At 39.0% G+C, this 21,104-nt stretch overlaps 1 protein-coding gene across 1 annotated transcript in view; it reads right to left on the minus strand.

Annotated features, from left to right (window-relative positions):
- The window catches only part of LOC149792342 (c-Myc-binding protein-like), a 38,687-nt gene that overhangs the window by 5,737 nt on the left and 11,846 nt on the right, over positions 1-21,104 (minus strand). The window contains exon 2 of the mRNA XM_089970916.1: positions 8,619-8,691. Within this exon, the coding sequence (XP_089827042.1) occupies positions 8,619-8,691 (73 nt within the window). The remainder of the gene's footprint in view (positions 1-8,618; positions 8,692-21,104) is intronic.

The raw sequence follows: 21,104 nt of genomic DNA on the forward strand, positions 1-21,104 counted from the left end.
AAAATACTGATAGTACATAAATCAAGAAACACTACAATACACTGTACTTTCTTTTTACATGCTGAAAATGTATGCAATTCTAAAAACAAAAAAAACATCAAGGTTCACTGGCACTTCAACAAATTATTTTCTATTTCATGCCAGTATGGCTTCAACTGAAATAATGTAATAATAATAATAATGACCTTATTTAAAGAGGGTAACACAATTGGCTAAAAACTAATCTACCTTGAGGCCCTCATACAAAGGAATTTATTTATTTTAGCTGTATCTCTGAAGCCACTGGATATATTGGGTTTGGACGAAGGAAACAGAGTGGGCATTTCTAATCTCAACTGGAATACTATAGTATTCCATAGTATTGGAAACTTTTTTAAAATAACTCCTTATTTGCTTTGGGAATTTTATACTGCTTGGTAGACATGGATCGCAGGTGGGGAGTATTACTAGGTAGCCTATACTGGAATAGTGATTGTAAATATTTAGGAGCACTATTATGGGATATCCTGTACATTAATTTGGCTTTTCTCAAACAGATTCGGTCTTTAATAGGTAATATTGTTAACCTACCAGCTAAATTTTCCTTGCTTTCTTTCTGGATTGATATTAGCCCAAATGCTCTTTTTTGAAAATGTGCTAGCTTTGCTATGTTTTTATCATCTGAATTACCCCATACTGTACTACAGTAGTCCAAATAGGGTTGTATGTAACTATTACAAAATAGTTTTCTGTGCCTTTCAGGGAGAAAATGTCTTATCCTACTGAGAAGCCATAAACTTGAATTGACTTTTTTTTACTGATATGTTTGATATGTTCAGTCCATGATAGGTTATTATCTACCAGAATACCATGTAGTCTATCATAACAGACCATTTGCAAATTTTTATCCTTCCATGTCAGACATAGTTCATCACTATCAAGATTTGTCCTTCTTTGCCGTGTTGAGATAAGTAATATTTTAGTTTTATCAGTATTTACCACCATGCCATTGCATGTGCACCAGTTTTCCAGTTTGTTTAGGACATTCTGTAAAGAAATTTCGAGATCATGCTTTGTGTTTTGGATGACTGACAATATTGTGTCATCTGCATAAAGATCTGTAGATGATATTGAGTCTCTTAGTAAAAGTGGTAGGTCATTAATAAATAAAATGAATAGTAATGGACCTAGAATTGAGCCTTGTGGTACTCCATATCTAATTGTTTCAGGTTCAGACAGAACATTATTTATGTAAACATGTGTTCTCTCACTTAAGTAAGAAGTAAACCATCTAACTGTTCTTTCATCACACTGGTAGATTTTCAGTTTCTTCAAAAGGATTTCATGATCCACCATGTCAAAAGCTTTCCTGAAATCTACAAATGCAGATCCTATTATTCTACCTTGGTCAAGTGCTTGAAGCCATTTATCAGTTAGGGAGATCAAGGCAGCCTCACAGGAATGTTTCTGTTTAAAGCCTGATTGATCAGGGTGTAACAGCAAGTGTTTGGTTAAATATGACATGAATGAGTCATGGACATGTTTTCAATTAATTTTGACAAGTTTGGTAGTATTGAGATTGGTCGGTAGTTATCAGCATCATCCTTAGAACCAGATTTGTGAATAGGAGTTACTTTTGCAGTTTTCCATATTTTGGTGACAGATGAAGTTGCAATACTTAAATTAATTATGAATGTTATGCTATCTACAATAGCGAGGCAGATTTAATGAGTCATGGACCAATCTGATGAAGTCCTGTAGCTTTCTTGGTATCAAGTTCACTGATACATTTTTGAACAAAGTTTTTTTATACTGGTGGGATAGAGAAACATACTTCCTTAGAGATTTTGCTGCTGCAGAACTTTTTCAGTTCATTAAAGTTGTTTTCTATCACTGGTTCTTTAAACTTTGTGGTAATGTTCGTGAAAAAATCAATGAAAACATTTGCAATGTCAGTTTCATCAGTGACTATGGTGTCATTTACCAGAAGTGAGTGAATTTTATTTGTCTCTTTTTTGTGTGTTCCTCCAGTGAGTTCATTGAAGACTTTCCAAATGGAGTTTGTGTTCTCTTTTTATTTTCAACCAATGATTGATAATAAGTTTTTTTTAGCTTTTTTAATCATTCTTGTTATTTTATTTCTCCATACTTTATATTGTGCATGGTTTCCCATAACCTTGAATTGGTCTCGTGTTTTCATAGCATCTAGGATTTCAGCAGTAAGCCAATTAGGTTGAATTTCAGTCTTTACTCGATGTACTTTCAGTGGTGCATGCTTAGATACTACATCCATGAATAAGTCAGTCCACACCCTCATGGCTTCATCTATGTCATCCAAATTTTGGATCATATGCCATGGAATTTTATATAGGTCATTGAGAAATTGGTCTTCATTAAAATTTTTGAACGATCTGTAAGTGATCGTTTTGTGTGTATTTTTCTTATTTTTCATGCATTTAATCTTTCTTGTCAAAAAAGTAGGATAATGGTCACTAAGACCAACATTCAGTACATTAACACAAGCCACATTGTCTGGTAGGTTGGTATAAATGTGATCAATAAGAGTGCTAGATTTTTCTGTTACCCTTGTGGGCTCATTTACCAGCTGGTCTAGGCCTAATGATTTGATAAATTCCATCCAGTTGTTCCTTATTTGAGTATTGAGAAGGTCCTTATTTACATCTCCGAGTATACATGTTTCTTTCTCCTGTGCTAGAACATTTTCCATTTGTTTCAAGAAGTTATCATTCCAAATTGTTTTGGAGGAAGGTGGCCTATAAATGAAACCAACTAGGAATTATTTTGCATTATTCCGAAAAATTTCCACCCAGATACTCTCAATTTGATGTGACTCCAAGTCAAGTCGCCTTTCTACATTTACATCTTCCCTAATGTAAACAAGACCACCCCCACCCCCACTGTCTCTGTCCCTATGTAATGGTTATTTTAGCCTTGACAGTGAAATAGATCATCATTGTGGTTAGCATTTAATTTGGTTTCAGTGAGTCCTAAAACATGTATATTATTTTCCTTGGAAGACAACATTAACTTAATCTGGTCTATTTTTCCCACTATACCTTGTACATTTAAGTGACCTATGTTAAAACCTTTTGTATTTAGTTTTATATCAATTATATGTATGTCATCATGCAATGGGGTACTCACTGAGATTGTCTCCACACTACTTTTATCATTCTTACATCCTATTTCTATATTTAAATTTTCATACATATTAGCATCTTCAAAGTCACATACAAACCCTGAAAATCCATTTACGTTTGCGTCTACAATAGTGTCCATTGAATAGTTAGAGTCACGAGTCTCACTATGTACATTTAGATTTGTTGTAAATGAAGCACTGGCATTCTCCTCTTTCCCAGCTTCATAATATGTATAATACATCGATGGACAAAGTCTTTGTTTGTGTCCATATTTATGGCATCTGAAGCACTCAATTTGGTTGTATTTGGTTAGGGCACTGTTCATTATTCTGTCCATGATGTTGCTGATTTTTGTACCTCTCAGAGTCTGTACATCTGTTTTAAAAAGTCTCCTTGGTATTATACTTTTCAATATTGAGGAGCCAATTATTAGAGTCCTATCTTTTCTGGTTTGTGATGTCATGTGTTGGACTCTGGATTGTATTTCAGACCCATATCGTGGAGGATGGGGTGCTGAAATTGGTGTTTCAGTTGTGTGAGTTGATTTTGACACATTTGTCTGAGCAATGGGAAATGCAGTTGTTGGTGAAGGCAACATACTTGTCTGAGCTGAGGGCCATGGGTGTACACTTATTGCTGTTGTAGGTGTGACATATGACTGAGAGGGGGGTAATGTTGTTTGCATGGTCATTTTACATTTTCTTTTGGTTGGTACTGGAATTGTCTGTCTGAGCATCTGATAGTGTTGATATTTGGGAGTATATCTGAATTGCTGTTTCACATGAGGTTACTTGCTCATTAACCCTTCCCTGTGCTGACTTAAGAGCATGTAACTAGTTTTAATTCTTTAATTATGCCAAACTATTTATGTGATAATGAAATGTATGTGTGATTTGGATTTTTAACGTAGCTTTAACAATTTTTCAGTCATTTCGCTACAATGTCTGCAGTGTGACAGTTTATAGTGATGTCTAGCACTGGGGCATCATACTGCAAACATGTAGCATGATGTCCCACCAAGTCACATTATCCTGACACCAGGCCGACCAGCCCTAACACTAACCTCTTAATGCTGAGCGCCAAGCAAGGCAGCTATTAGTACCATTTTTGTAAGACTTTTGTATGACTTGGCCAGGGATCAATCCCATGACCTCCTGCATCTGAAGCAGATGCTCTAACCACTAGGCCATTGTAGTGGATAATGAAATATATTTCGTTTACTATTCAAAGATTATTTCAAAACAGTTGGAATACAGAATTAAAAGAGTCCCTCACAGGAATTAATGCTCCACAAGCTGAAGAGAATGTCCAGGATTTCACTGTAACTCCAACCATCTTAGATATTCTTGAAAAGCTCCAACATATGAAATTTAGTAATAAAAGTAGTTTCTCATGTTCAAGCCAACATGTTCATGAGACACCTATATGTGCATCACAAAATTCTTTGTCATGACCTTTGACTTTGAACCTGGTATCACAGATAAAGTTTGGTGAACTTGTCTCAGGGACTATCAAAATATGCTATAATGCTAAGTTTGGTTAAATCGATAATATATTTTTGACGAACACCCATCCCTCCCCAATAGTGTGAACTAGTATAATTTCAAGCATTTTTTTAATAGCTGTATTAAAAAATAGATTTGATAAAAATCCATTCGTACTGTTTCTGTCAACTTGCTCACAAGCCAGTAAATTTAAAAACCGGACTTAAGACCTTTGACCTAAAAATCAATATCAACCCCGACAGCTGCCAAATACAAAGCCTAGTAAAAATTCATTTTTACATCTACAAGTCTGACAATGTGTTCATAAGCTTAATAAAACTCAACAAGGCAAGCAATATGCTCTGATCTGGTCCCAATGTCAGTTACGTCTGGTTTTCATCATCTTTCACAAAAGTGCATATAAATTGGTGGTCAGATCTGCATTGTTTACATGCAGAATAAATTACATATTGCAAAAGTTTTTAGTAAAAACCCTATGTCAATGTCACCATTTGCTCAAAACTAGTAGTGGTAACTAGATTTTTCAGACTGCCACAATGGTATTGTGTTGGATGACAGATCAGCATCATTATCATTCAGATGCAGGCTCAAATAGCTATAGTGTTTTCAGTGAAAACCCTCGGTCATTATGACCATTCGTTTGCGAGTAGCCAAACAAAGATTTTTGAAATACAATGTTAAGTATAAAGACAGCCATGTTGGATCTTGGGTCAGAATAATTTAAATACTGAAAGAACAACAGACAGCAAAAATGAAACATGTTTAAAAGAAACCCAAAACCAAACAACAGCAGCAAGTTGCTATCATAATTCATTTAGAAGTGGCAGCTGTAACAAATGAAGCCATTTTGGCATCATTTCATTTCCAACTATCTACATATGGTGAGAAGAGTTTAAATGAAAACATGATCACTTTAGGAGTGATTATAAGTTTGAGTTTTAGGATTGGCACTCCACTAATATGTCACATTGGTAATTTGCATGTCTGTCACTATTTTCATTTCTCTCTCTCTCTTTCTCTCTAAAACAGATCTGACACTGCATAATGTATCAGCACTGCAGGGTCATTGCAGCTTGTAAGGATTAATCAGCAGAACAAACGTTTACCCTGAGCTGCTGATGAATTATCCAACTGAAGTTCAGGATCAACATTGTTTCCAGCTGGATCTGACTTCCATGCATGTACATTGTATATACAGGTGATGTTTGATTTACACCAGAGTTGTGTACCAGAGGTTATGGCATCAATTGAATTGACAGTTATTTTCCCACTGGATATTTATAAATTAAGGAAGTTCTTGTGCAAAAATTATACCTCTAAGTTTACAAGTAATGATTGTTTATGCATAATTTTAAAGCAAATTAATAATATAATTTGTAAATTGGTGAAAACTATATACCTCTACATTCCAGAGAAGATTTTAAAGATGGTCAGCATGTCAGCCATAACTGAGGCCTTATCAACAAAATTTTCAATCAAGGCCAACAACATATCATAAGAAGCTTTAAGTCCATCAGATTCCCAATAAAAACATTTTTAAGAAAAGCCACTGTTGTGGTAATATTTTATTTGGTTTAAGGGGTCCCATTTTCATCCTGAGACCAAACAGGCCTGTGATAAATGTGTGTGCAAAGTTTTTACTGTGATCTTCTTGGTATTTAAGGTGGACTAATAACAAACTTGTGCTAATGAGTAGACGATGGATGACATACCATCACATAAAGCTCTTCTGATTTCACTAGTTGAGCAATTAATCAACACAAATTTTCTTCATTGTTCAATAATACAATGTAGTTATGACATAAACTAATTAAATGTACATGCATTTGTATTTTATCTGACTTATTTTTAATACAATAATTTTAAAACATATGAAATGAACAATTTGCTCATGCATATATATCCCCACCTCCTCCAAATCCCATGACTGTATCATCATGGAGATGAATCTACAGTAAAACTGTTAAAAAGAAGCTCATAGCACATCTGAAAAAATTGTCAGTACTATGACTGAACATTAACTTCTGATGATGACCATACTATCAACTAAGTTTCACAGCAATCAACAAAAGAACTGCAAGAGTAAACTAGTTGCATTCACAAAATGCTGTCATACATGGCAAGCAGGTTTAAGTCACAAAGTCAATAACTCTTATAAAAATCATCAGTTAATATGTGCATCTTTAGATGATGACAGTAATATACGCCAAGTTTAGCATTTAGCAATGGTACAATAATTGAAAAACATGCTGTGTTCACAAAGATTCTGTCTTATAACTCGATCTCAAACAATTTGTGACAGTACAATTTCTCTTCTGAAGATGGTCTTAACATGTTCAAAGTTTCATAGCAATCTATTGAAAACTGTGAGAAGTTCAAAGTTTTAAGGCAAACTACTGAAAACTGAGAGAAGTTCAAAGTTTCATGCCAATCAACTGAAAACTGAGAATAGTTCAAAGTTTCAAGGCAAACTACTGAAAACTGAGAGTAGTTCAAAGTTTCATGCCAATCGACTGAAAACTGTGAGACTAGTTGTATTCATAATACAGTTCTCTTTTATACACTATATCCAGTTTTAAATTTAAAAAAGCAATTAACTCTAGCCAATATTGCATTGGCATTGTGATATGTTTACATGCACATCTTTCAATATTACCATAATATATATATATATATATATATATATATACATACACACCAAGTATCAGAGTGATCCATAAAAAACAGCAGGATTAATTGTGTTATGCGATCATGTCATATACTAAATTTGGTTGCAAGGCAAAAAGGGCACAAACAAACTGTGTGAAGGATGAAATCTGTTTACATGTACATCTTCAAACAACAACCATAACAAATAACAATTTTAATGGTGATCCACTGAAAACTGTTATACCAGTTGTGTTCTCAAAATTATGTTGTACCCTACAAACTGCCCCAATTAAAAATAGGACAATATGTCTGATGAAAATTCCACGAGAACATTAATATGTCCACATCTTCATAACATTTACCAAATTTCAGTGATAATGCATTTAAATTTGGATGCCTAGTTGCATTCTTAAGATTCTGTCACACAATGCATCCAAAGTGATTTGTCTATATGAGCATCTTTAGGAGATGACCATTGTATTTTACAAGCTTAATGGCAACCCATCAAAAACTAGGGACTTGTAGTTGTGCTAACAAGATTATGTGCCAGATGGCAGATTGTTAATAGGCTTACTATATACCCCACCTCCTTGAGGACATGCATGTCTTATAGGTAAACTCATAAACTTCTCACTCACTTCCATTTACTGCATCTTGTAATTTACATTTAATTAGTCAATTACCACAAACTGTGGTCCTATACAGTAGATTACAAAAATGGAATGCACAAAATACTCAAATTTAGCAAAGCAAATAAATGCAAAAGTAATCTGCATTGTAAAGACTGTATGCATGGAGGTGATGGTACACAAAGTGGTGGTGGTGAGGTGGATAAAGAGAACAGAACATGTTGATTCACAGCTATCTGTAGATGGTCTGTGTTCTTTGTAATCACTTTTATAGACGTATAATAGTAATAAAAGCTGTGTATACTAGTGATTAATATCTGATACACTGCATTATCATGGAGATCAAGTGAATTTATTCCTAACAAATAGGACAAGCACATCAACATCTAGGTATGATGGATGTCCTGTGATACATCTGGGGTCTTCTTTGGATTGCAGCCCTCGAGTTATCAGGAATTCTAGTGACACCAATGTACAGCACATTTCAAACTTCTGTAAGTGGCAAGCAAACTTTTCCCATTGTTTTTAAGAATCAAAAATGAGAAACCCTAAAAACATGGTAATAATACGGTTCATTTGCTGATCTCATTCCTGTAATTAATTTTAGATTTAAACAGGAAAAAACAGACTGGTATTTTACATGCACTTGGAGCCAAAAAATTGGCATTTTTTGTAAGAAAACAAAAACTATTTACCTTTAGTAAGAGCATCTAGCACGCCAGCTTTTTCAAGATACTTTCGAAATTCTTCTCTTTTAGAATCTGCAGCCTGAAATGAAACATGGACTAAATACATGTAACAACAAAGTATGTGGGATTTTTTTGGTGGTAAAACTAATTTTAATTATGTAATTCTTACCTGTTACTAATGCAATGGTTTCCTTTATCGGAATTGTAGTCCAAGCTAATTAATGTCTCTTCCAATTAGTATTGGAGGACTGGAATTCAAAAGAACATGATTCCAGCCTGACTCTTTAGTCACAGCTGATATAGAGTACTGGACATCAGAACTAAGACCAGGAAGGAGGAAATTTTTGCAAGAGTAGCAGGCATGTGTTACATAATTAAAATGACTTTACCCCACCCCAAATACATTTTAATAGTAGTAACTCAAAAAATTTGCAGTAAAAGCTCCCTAATAATATAAAGTTTGAAATTCCTGAAATAGTCACGAATTTGTGTCGAAACACATTTAAAAGTGGATGACTGTAAAGCTACAGGACTTCATGTGATTGGACCAGGGTTGCTAAAGGTAGCTGCACCTGCTAGAGTAGAGAGTATAGCTTTTGACTGCTATGAAAGTATTAGGTGTTACAAATTTCCACAGGCATGGAAAACTGCCAAAGTAACACATTGCATAAAGCTAGATAAAAGATGAGATAAATAAATACAGCCCCATATATATCCTTGTCCTTCCAAATTACTAGCAAAAACATGTATATGATAAAGTAACGCATTGCATAATGCTAGATAAAAGATGAGATAAATAAATACAGACCCATCTATATCCTTGTCCTTCCAAATTACTAGCAAAAACATGTATATGATAAAGTAACACATTGCATAAAGCTAGATAAAAGATGAGATAAATAAATAGACCCATCTCTATCCTTGTCCTTCCAAATTACTAGCAAAAACATGTATATGATAAAGTAACACGTTGCATAAAGCTAGATAAAAGACGAGATAAATAAATAGACCCATCTCTATCCTTGTCCTTCCAAATTACTAGCAAAAACATGTATATGATAAAGTAACACATTGCATAAAGCTAGATAAAAAAATACAGACCCATCTCTATCCTTGTCCTTCCAAATTACTAGCAAAAACATGTATATGATTCTTTTCCCAACTATCTGAAGACTTATGATCATATTCATAATAATCAGTCTGGCTTTTGAAAAAATCATTTGTATGAAACTACACTTATATAACTATGACTGATAAATGACTGAAAGCATTAGACAGATGAGAAATGGTTGGAACTACATGTATTATGGTTGATTTTGTACAACTTTTGATCTTGTAGACCATGCAATTTTGCTTGAAAAACTGAGAATCTATGAATGTAATAAAAACTCTCTAAACTGGTTTACTTCTTACTTAATTGACAGTGCAAAAGGCATCCTTAAATGGTCAACTTTCTGAAAGGAAAAAGTATTGTGGAGTACAATGGAGCTCCGTCCTTGGACCAATGTTATTCGTTGCGTAGGGGTAGAAAACTGATAGTCAAAAAATTTCCTTGGTGTCAAAATTGGGGTTTAGACTGAGCAAAAATGAACTATGGCATCCCAAAAAATGCGAGGTCAAATTAAAATTGTGGAGGTCCCTGAAGCACAAATTAGGGTAAAGGGAAACACTCATAATAGCAAAATGTATGGGAGAATACTTCTTTTTTTAAAGACCACCCTTGACAGCTAGAACCTTAACTCTTCCTGGCATATGGTTATGTAACCTCTCACATTAAACAAAAACAAATATAAACATGAAAACAGTATGACATATACTTCGTTAAAAAACATGCAAAAATTTCATTTTATAAACGTTATATACTTTACAGCAGTTACAAAGTTGGGTGACAAATAATTGTAAAACATTAAGGCAAATTTGCGCACATGGAAATTAGAGTCTGGGCTTGAAGAATTTAAGTTTGGACTAGCCACTCTTAAGCAATTAATAAATTTATTTTGATCTTTGTAAGTAGATGGTAAGTAAAATCCCTCTTCTTTTGACACATGGCATTAAATCCTTTAGAACAGTCACATTTTGGTATTAAACCTTGTCAGAACAGAACACCTGTGGATCCACTGCTTCTCGTCGGTAGGTGGTTCTTTCCGGGTTTTCCCCGGGTTCTTCCTCCACCGTTAATACTGGTTGCCATGTATAGCCTATGTATGACTGTTTGTCTCTAGTTTATTTTATTATTTTACTAGTTCAAGTTTCATTAGAGACTCATGTAACTTTTAGATCCTGTCAGTAGTATATGGGGTCGCTTTACGTACAATGGGAATTAGCATTAAAAAACACCCTGGGTCACTTTACGTACAATGGAAATTTAACATGGCGAAAAATCGTGGGTCACTTTACGTACAAGGGGAATTAACATGGGAATAAATCGTGGGTCACTTTACGTACAAGGGGAATTTAACATGGGATTTTTTTTTTAAAAAAAAGTTTTTTTAAATTTAAATTTAAATTTAAATTTTAAAAAGGGGTAGGCAATTCAAAGACTATCTCTTTTCGAGAAATATGGCTGGCCCTGAAAAGGGCCTTTGGGTTTTATGTTAATGTATTCATTAACATAAATGGCACCGCATTGGTCTTCTTCTTCTCCTTAGGCTGCGTCTTACTGTTGGTCCGTACATCAGCACTCTTTTCAGGCATCCTTGTCTTTCGACGTAGATCCTACGTATCCACAGGCTGGTGTTTGTCCTGTGGACAACGGTCCACTTCGATCGGACATACATAAGCAAGTCTGTCCGAAACATCATGGAAGACACAAGGGTGGATGACTCAACTGTAGTCCACATCTTGAAGCGACGAGAATAGGTGAATCAATGCAGTGAACGGCGCTTATTTATAGGGACAGGAGGGATTGAAACGGATTGAGTTCATTCACCAATCCGAACACGCGTTACAGAATTCAGTCAGCCCGCATCCAATCCGAAGAGAGCAGTCTGTGACGTCACGTAGTCAATATAGATTCGCTAACGCTTGTGTGCAGTCAATCTATGCGACAGTGATTCAACATGACGGAAACTCAGAAAACGATCCATTGGGGTGCACCAACAGGGGAGACTGCCCAAGGGAACTCGGACTTACTTTCAGAAGAGGTGAATTGGGATTTTGTGGATTTTCTCTCCTCGCAAGAATTTGTTCCTGAACCTTCGTTACCTTCTTCATTACCGCAAGTGGAGAATTTTAGACAGAGACAGAAAGAAGAATTGGAGAAATTTATACAACGACAAAAGGAAGCGGAACAGGCTTTTCTCCTACAGCAACAGCAACAAGAAGAAGAAGAGGTAAGAAAAAAACAACAGCAAGAAGAAGTAGCAGCAAAGAAACAAGAGAGTGAAAATCAAACGGTCACGGTACTGTTGGACATTTTAGCTGAGTTAAGAAGTCTGAAACAAATGTATCAGACTTCTTTATCACGACCGAAGAGAATACGACCTTCCCGAGCTAAACACGTCAACCCTGTGACTAAGCCTACCGTACCACCCTTAGTCATTTCAACCCAATCATTGTCATCATCATCAACATTACGCAGTCCAGAAGTAGGCCTTGGTCGTGGCAAAGGCTTAAGGCAGTTAAAATTGATTGCTTAAACTCACCCCTACACCATGAAGAAAAAGGCCCTTTTCAGGGCCACCCACATTTCTCGAAAAGAAATACAATTTCAATTTGCCAATAACTCAAAAAACTCACCCATGTAACCTTTATAGTACGTGTCTGTGTATGAGTGCGTGAGTGTAGCTTCTTATTTTAAAATCAAAACTCAAAGACTCTTACCTTATATCATTCATTTATTTTTTTATAAATATTTACAATCCAATTCACAATTCACAACATAACACTTTAATAAAAAGTTAATTGACTTCTTCTTTCTCCTTATTTAGTCTCTCTGTTTTTTTGAATTTCTTCACCGTCACACTCTTTTCCTCTTCTTCCTCCTCCTCACTTTCTTCCCTTCTTCTTTTCTTCTCCTGTTTCTTTTTCTTCACCTGTCTGCTTTCTTCCTCAGAAGAATCCCTCTCTTCCTCTGAAGAATCCCTCTCTTCTTCTGAAGAATTCCTCTTTTCTTCTGATTCCTCTTGTTTCTTTTTTGGGCAATCTGGAGACCAATGTCCTTTTTCTTTACAATAATAACAGGTATCTTGACTTTTGTCTTTTTTAGCCCCTGTTTTCTTTCTTTTTTGACGGTCTGGACACTCTGAAGACCAATGCCCTTTCTTCTGACAGATATAGCAAGTATCTTGACTTTTATCTCGAAAGGAAGGAGAGTAGTCCGTAGGCTGGTCTGAAGAGAATTTTCTAATGACCCCTCGCAAAGCTCTGACGAAACGTTCCATCTGGTCAGTCTCTTCCATCGTTGTGTTCGGCTTGAGAGTGAAATGAATAGTGAAAGGACAAGACACACACCCTTTTATATACGCTGGTCTGCTATGACTATAAAGTAGTTTATGGTGTTTGAACTTGAGTCATTTGACTTTTTGCTTTCAAGATGAAACGATCCCATTCATTCGAGAAGAAAGAAGAAGAAAGTAAGAGGCAGAAACGTGATCTATCGCCTCGTACCAGGGCTGAAATCTTGGCACAAATTCATGCCAGTGATTTTGAAGAGGACATGAGTGAACCAGAATCCGAACCCTCTAAAACAAGTTCGCCACCCTTAGTCAACCCTGAAAAGTACTATTCCATTCGAGAGACGGAAAAGCGCTCCTCTAGAAAATTTAGAACCACGGCTTACAAATACACGGTGAAGTTTAAAGATTTCAAGGCTGAAGTGCCGTTAGAGAAAGCAGAAGTGTTCATCACCGAGGTGTGGGATTCTTTGCTCACTGCACTCAAGCGACAATGTCAACCCAAAGAAGACGATCGTTTGAGACTTTCCATACAACACGACGGTTTGAAATCCCCTGTTTGGATCGAGTTTAGCACCCCTGCAGAATTGACTGCTTCCAAAGTTATGGACAAGATTCAACACGTACAACAATCCAATGATCAGTTTGACATCACCGATGGTAAAGCCACACTGGACATGACCCACGTCTCTCCTCCTCAAGGGACAGGACGCAAAAAGATGTTATTGGTGGACGACCTTCGCAACACCAAAAAGAGTCTCGTCCGAATTAACAACTCTCATGACCAGATGTGTTTAGCCCGTGCCATCGTGGTGGGACGAACCTATGCCGACAAGAACGACACGGTAGAATGGAAAAGAACCTGGAACACTATACAACGTTCCCATCGAGCCAAGCAACGAAACGAAGCAGAACTCCTGTTGCAACAAGCTGGCCTGTCCAAAGACACACCCTGTGGCATTCCTGAGATGCAAAAATTGCAAGATGCCCTAGCTCCACGCTACACCTTGAAAGTGCACCCTCAAGAAGTGCGCGGACCTCTGTTGTTTCGAGGCCAAGACTTTAAGGACGGAAAAAACATTCACCTTTATCATCACGATGAACATTTCGATACCATTACCAGTATCACCGGATTCCTGAAATACGTTTATTACTGTGAGAAATGTGACCATGGTTATAACAATCGAGAGCAACACAAGCATTGTGGATCGAAATGCACAGGATGTTTGGCCTCTTCACCCTGTCTGAGCGAGGAACCAGTGCCTTGTTCCACTTGTCTGCGCACGTTTGTCAGCCCTACCTGTTACCAACAACATCTGAAAACGCAAGGTTCACAGAAAAAATGCGCTTGTCAACTGCTGAGATTGTGCTCTACGTGTGGACAAGGCATACGTACCAATAGTGTCAAGGCACACGTATGTTCAGGAAAGAAAAAATGTCACATTTGTCACCACATCGTGGACTTGGAACACCAATGTTACGTGCAAAAATACCAACCCCCACCAGAGAAAGAGGACGGTCACAAGAAGAAAGGCAATTTCATCTTTTTCGATTTCGAATGCATGCAAGAAACCGGCATTCACATTCCTAATTTCTGCGTGGCTCATCGAGCGTGCGAGAAGTGCATTCAAGAACCTATCTTCAGTCATTGCCCTCACTGCAGCAAGATACCCGGAGGGCGTGAAAAAATCTTTCGGGGACCCAACACGTTAGCCAATTTTGCCCAATGGGTCTTAGACCCCATCGACAAGACGTGGAGCAAAGAGGACATCGAACGTTACCGAGATTGTCATCGCCATGCCACAGTGATGGCTCACAATTTCTCCGGATACGATGGACAGTTTCTTTTGAGGTACTATACGGAACATGGCACCGAACGTCCTAAAGTCACTTTGAACGGAGCCAAAATCATTTTCATGCAAGTGGGACAAGTGCAGTTTAAAGATTCGATGAGCTATTTGGCCATGCCTTTGAGTCGAATGCCTAAAACGTTTGGAATGACAGAAATGGCTAAAGGGTACTTTCCACACTTTTTCAATACGGAAGCCAATCAACACGCCGTTCTACCCCATTTACCAGAGGCTCACTATTACGACCCCGACAACATGCGTACCGAACAACGAGAAGCTTTCTACGCTTGGTACCAGGCTCACGCCTCGGACCCTTTCGACTTTCAGGAAGAAATGCTAAAGTATTGTCGTTCCGACGTGGACATTTTACGACGTTGCTGTGGAAAATTTCGAGAACTGTTCATGGAACACGGAGGGGTCGATCCTTTGAAAGAAGCTTGCACCATTGCCAAAGCGTGTTCCTTAGTGTATCGACAACGATTCATGCCTGAAAAGACCGTGGCTGTCATCAGTCCTCAAACGACCCACTTTGTCAAACGTCAATACTCGGTCAAAGCCCTACGCTGGTTACATTACTTGTGCGACAAGGAAGACAAGTGGATTCAGCATGCCCGCAACGGAGGAGGCGAAAAGACCATCGGAACGTATTCGGTCGATGGCTGGGACTTAGAAAACCCCAAGATCGTGTACGAGTTTAACGGTTGCTTATTTCACGGATGTCCCGTCTGTTACCCTGACCGCGACACTAAAAATCAGTTTTTGCAACGGACCATGGAAGACCTGTACCAGGACACTTGTCAGCGACGCTTGAAGTTAGAACAGCAAGGATACCAAGTGGTGGAAATGTGGGAACACGAATACGATCACCGTTTGAAAATCGATCCCGAGTTTAAACGTGTCGTGGAAAGTTACCAGTTCATGGACCCGTTGAACCCGAGGGATAGTTTGTATGGAGGAAGAACCAATGCCACCTGTTTGCTGTACCAAGCCGACGAAGAGAAGGGAGAAGAAATCAAATACTTGGACGTGTGTTCGCTGTATCCCTACGTGTGCAAATATTGTCGCTTTCCTGTAGGGCACCCGCAATTGCTGACGGAACACATCGACCTGAAAAACATTCGACAATACGAAGGCTTGATCAAGTGCAAAGTTTTGCCTCCCACGAACCTATACCATCCCGTCTTACCTCACCATTGTCAAGGCAAACTGATGTTTCCCTTGTGCCGTACTTGTGCCGAAACGTGCAACCAAGATCAGCCTTGTCAGCACACCCAGGAAGAACGGGCCTTGACGGGAACCTGGGTCAGCGTAGAATTGTTCAAAGCTCTGGACATGGGATACGAACTGTTAGAAGTATACGAAATTTGCCACTTTCCCAAGACACAACAATACCGCAAGGGTGACCCCACGCAGAAAGGCATTTTCGCCGACTACGTGGATGCCTTTTTGAAACTGAAGCAAGAAGCCAGCGGCTATCCTTCCTGGTGTCACACTCCCGAAGACCAAATACAATTCAAAGAGAAATACTACGAACAAGAAGGCATCACTTTAGACCACATCGAGAAAAACGAAGGCAGGCGATCGTTTGCCAAAGTGATGTTAAATTGCTTGTGGGGTAAAATGGCACAACGACCGTGTTTACCCAAGACGGAATATTTGACAGAACCTTCCCGCTACTTCCAGATGATTCACGACAAAACCAAATACATGAAACACGTGGACGTCGTTCGAGAGGATTTGATCTTGGTCAATTACGAAGAAGATCTGGACTTTGTACAAGACGACCCTTTTGGAAATGTCATCATTGCGGCTTACGTGACAGCCCATGCTCGCTTAAAATTGTACGAAGCTTTAGAACTGTTAGAAGAACGCGTCCTGTACTTTGACACGGACAGTTGCATTTACATCCATCACCCGATTCAACATCACCCTAACATCGAAGGAGACCGTTTAGGAGCCTGGACAGACGAGCATCCCGACGACAAGATTCTAAGTTTCGTCAGTGGCGGTCCCAAAAATTACGGCTACGAATACCGGGACAAACAAGGAGAAGTGCACACGACGTGCAAAGTGAAAGGACTGACTCTGAATTATCGTACCAGTCGAGTGGTCAACTTTGGGGTATTGAAAGAAGCCTTGCAATCGGGAGAGGATGGAAACTTTAAAGTGACCACCTATCAACCGAACAAGATTGTACGTTTACCCACTCACAACATCGTCAGTCGACCCTTGGAAAAAGTCTATCAAATCGTGTACCAGAAGCGAGTTCGACTTCCCAATCATTTCACCTTACCGTACGGTCACGTTGGTATTGGTCTGTACATAAAAAGGAACCCTAGGCAAGATCGATAGTTCATCGTGACTACCAAGACCGAGCGAACAAGATGAATACTTTGAAAGAGGCATCGTTCCAGTTTGGGGATTGTAAAAAAGTTGTATCTTCCTCTAGTGTGACTAATATTGGATGGATAAGACCCATGCATTGCGACGGAAAATGTCCGGAAGGAAACTGCGATTGTCCATGTGGTTACCATTGTAATTGCGTAACGGAGTTTGCAGACGAGTGCGATTGTGAGCCTTGCGATGGATACGATGCTGTACCTTGTGACCTGAGCGATGCCGTAAAGCATCATGGGAACTTTGTTCTCACTGCCCCTATCATGGAAAGTGATGCTGTGCGTGTCAAACCTGAGGGATGCGAAAGCGATGCCGCTCGTCCTCTTAGACATTTTACCGGGTTTAAAGGGGAATGTCGACCTTCACGTTTGCCTCCCTACGGATGTCATCCAGCCCTGAGCAAACTCCTACCCATGTCACTCAACCCTCATCGAAACGAACCTGTGAAAGACGAATATTCGTTTCCTGTGCGTTTGTCGGAATACTGCGACTTTGAAAATCGTCTTCAATCGTTCAAAGGAAAATGGCCTAAGTATCTGGGAGGACCGACCCCCGAAGAATTAGCCAGAGCCGGATTTTTCTACTTGGGCGAAGGAGATAAAGTCAGGTGCTTCAGTTGCGATGTGACACTTCACCACTGGGAACCGCAAGATTCGGCCTACGTAGAACATGCTCGATGGTCACCGAATTGTCATTACTTACCCTTAGTGGGACCGAGACATTGAAGTAACTTCTTTACCATAATAATCTGTTCATGGATACTTTACAAGAGAACATTTGTGCTTTGCCTGTGGAGTTGAGAGAACGCATTTATCGAGAACTGGTCAAAATACAAGTGAAACGTAAAGAACAATTGCATCCGTTACGTCACCGGTGTTTGAACCACTGGTACCTGAAAGCTATACAAGGATTGATTCAATTGAAAGTGTTCCATCGGACAGACATTGATCAACGATCCTCTAGTTTTAAAAAGGATTGGTTTGGTATGGACGATTGCAGTTACATCATTGTAAACGTACTGCATCGAATTCCAGAGGAAGAGTTAACGAATTATCAACATCTTGAACACAATGTCAACTTAGTGAAAGAGGAAACTTCTGAACGAATTGTCATGTGTAGATTAGTGACTCAACGATTTAAATTCGACACTGAAGTGAAACCATGTTTGTGCAAAGAGTACATTTCTTGTGTCAGACCAAAGAGGATTTAGTATGACCTATTCATGGATACTTTGCTAGAGAACATTCGTGCTTTGCCTGTGGAGTTGAGAGAACGCATTTACCGAGAGCTGGTGAAAATACAAGTCAAACGTAAAGAACAATTGCATCCGTTACGTCACCAGATCTTTAACCACTGGTACCTGAATGGTATAAGAGAACTGATTCGTCAGAAATTGTTTCAGTGGTCAGACCTTGTTCAACACTTTGAGTTAGTGAATGATCGAAATGTTCATTATTTTGGTTACTTCGAGATTCACCTACAGCAATATATTGAGGAAGACAAGTTAAAGGATTATCAACATATTTTACGTGGAATCTACTTAGAGGAAGAGGAAACTTCTAAACGAACTCTGAAGTTTCGGTTACAGTATGCAAGATTTAGATTCCCTACTGGAGAACGAAGATCTCTGGCTAGAAAGTACGTGTATTGTTTCCGAAACAAAGAGACTATAAAAACAGGCTGCCATGCCACGACTTATGTCACATGTCATCCAACAGATTCCGTGGAAGGAACTCAATGACCATATTCAAACCGTGGATCATTACCATCGATTATTACAAGAACTGTATCCATTCAATTTGGGACGACAAGTGGTGTGTGTCTTAGTGACTTGTTTTTTGGGATTTCGTTTACCAGCCGATTCTTTGTGGACTCTTTACGATCAGTACTTACCACCTCCATGGCCTTAAATAGTCACGAAAAACTCCTTTTGCTCAAAGCCTTGCGGTTTCATCTGGATACTTCTCGACCTCAACAGGAAAAAAAGATTCGTCAACTTTTAGCTACCCAAGACGTGTATGACGATGTGTGTGTAGCTTGTGACTTACACCCTCATTGGACAGATGTTCGTGACTGGAAAAAGGGGGGTTTTGAGGCTTGGACCCAAGAAGTGGCCCAGTATGCACAAGAGTTGTTCAAGGAAAAAAGTTACTTTTCAACCCGTGTTAGTGACGGTGCCAGAAGAACCCGTCACCGAGAACAACCACTCGCTTCAGGACAGGACTGTCATGGACATGCCTGAAAGGTCATTCCGGGAGGACACTTGTGTGACAATACCTCATGTAGAGACTGTAAGAACATTACACACTGTCCCTAGGACATCTTGGTTAACCAAAACATGTTGTACAGACACTTGTTTATATTCCACTTTGATCGCTTTGCTGTGTTTTATATTCCTGTACATCACTGTTTGGGTTGTATGTATTTTTGTCTTTCGTGTTCATATTTGAAACATTCAATAAACGTGTTCTGAAAAAGTATATAAACTCTTGTCTTGTTTGTTTTCGTGTCACAAGTGACATTTCTCACACCATGGCTACCTCTACTGTCTCTGCTCCCTCTTCCTCTACTGTCAAAGTCATCGACGAACACTTAGATCGTGCCAGTTGGGAGGCTTTGTATCTTCGCCATCCCTTTAACATGCTCATTGCTGGACCTAGCGGTTCAGGCAAAACCGAATTCGTCAAACGTTTGATCGAACATAAACATCATTTGATCGATCGGCCCCCTCAACGGATCGTGTGGTGTTACAAAGAGTGGCAATCGGCGTACAGCCTTTTGCGAGAAAGTCAAGGCGATTCCATCGTGTTTGTGGAAGGCATTCCTAAAGAAGACGACGGCATCGTCTCTGACTCCCGTCAAACCCATTTGGTCATTTTCGACGACATGTTAGGAGAAGACGAAGAAGAAATTAAATTGTGGTTCACGCGCAAAGGGCATCACCGTAATGCCAGTGTCATTTACATCACCCAAAATTTGTTTCAACAAAGTAAAGCCCATCGCACCATCAGTCTCAATGCGCATTACGTGGTCTTGTTTAAAAGCCCTCGAGATAAATCGCAAGTGCAAGTCTTAGCCAAACAGTTAGGAACGCCTTGGCTGACTCAGGCGTACGACGATGCCACTCAAACGCCACACGCCTATTTACTCGTCGATTTGAAACCTACGACTCCCGAGGATTTGCGATTTCGTACCCACTTGTTTCACCACTGGTGCCAAGACGGAGGGCCTGTCCTGTACACGTCTCCGTCCTCGACTTCATTTCACTCCCCATCAAAAAATCTATAAAAACCTCAGACCCTTTTTCGTCTGTCTCACACAGTGTGAACATGACGTCCCTTCAGTCGCATCTTCCCGTCAAATTGATTCGTGCCTTGTATGGCATCAGTCGAGAAAAAGATCCACAAACACGAGCCCGTGTCTTAGAAGCTAGTCTCAAAGAAGTCTTACGATGGTTCACGGTGACGGCACGTCAATTACTCCAAGGAATCATTCAGATTCCTCATCAAACCCAACGCTTTTTCGATCGAAACAAAGTCGCTTTGGTCCAACTGGCCGATCCCCGCATCGACACTCAAACCAAAAAACAAATCATTTTGAAACCTGGAGGGAGCGGTACTCTAGGAGGGGTCATCATTCGCTCACTCTTAAGATGGGATCCTAATGCCCCCAAAGTTATCCCCAAGACAAAAGTCCAACGAAGCCCCAAGAAGAAAAAGAAAAAGACCAGGTCCCCAAGAAGAATAACTTCTCCAGTGGCAGGACCCTCCTCTTACCAGACACCACCCCGGAAAAAGAAAAGAAGCCCCCAGAAAAAGAAACAGAGAAAAAGTCCCCAGAAAAAGAAAAGT

This window comes from Sinohyriopsis cumingii, chromosome 9, assembly GCF_028554795.1.
Source record: "Sinohyriopsis cumingii isolate HCF-2022 chromosome 9, ASM2855479v2, whole genome shotgun sequence".
Classification (NCBI taxonomy): domain Eukaryota; kingdom Metazoa; phylum Mollusca; class Bivalvia; order Unionida; family Unionidae; genus Sinohyriopsis; species Sinohyriopsis cumingii.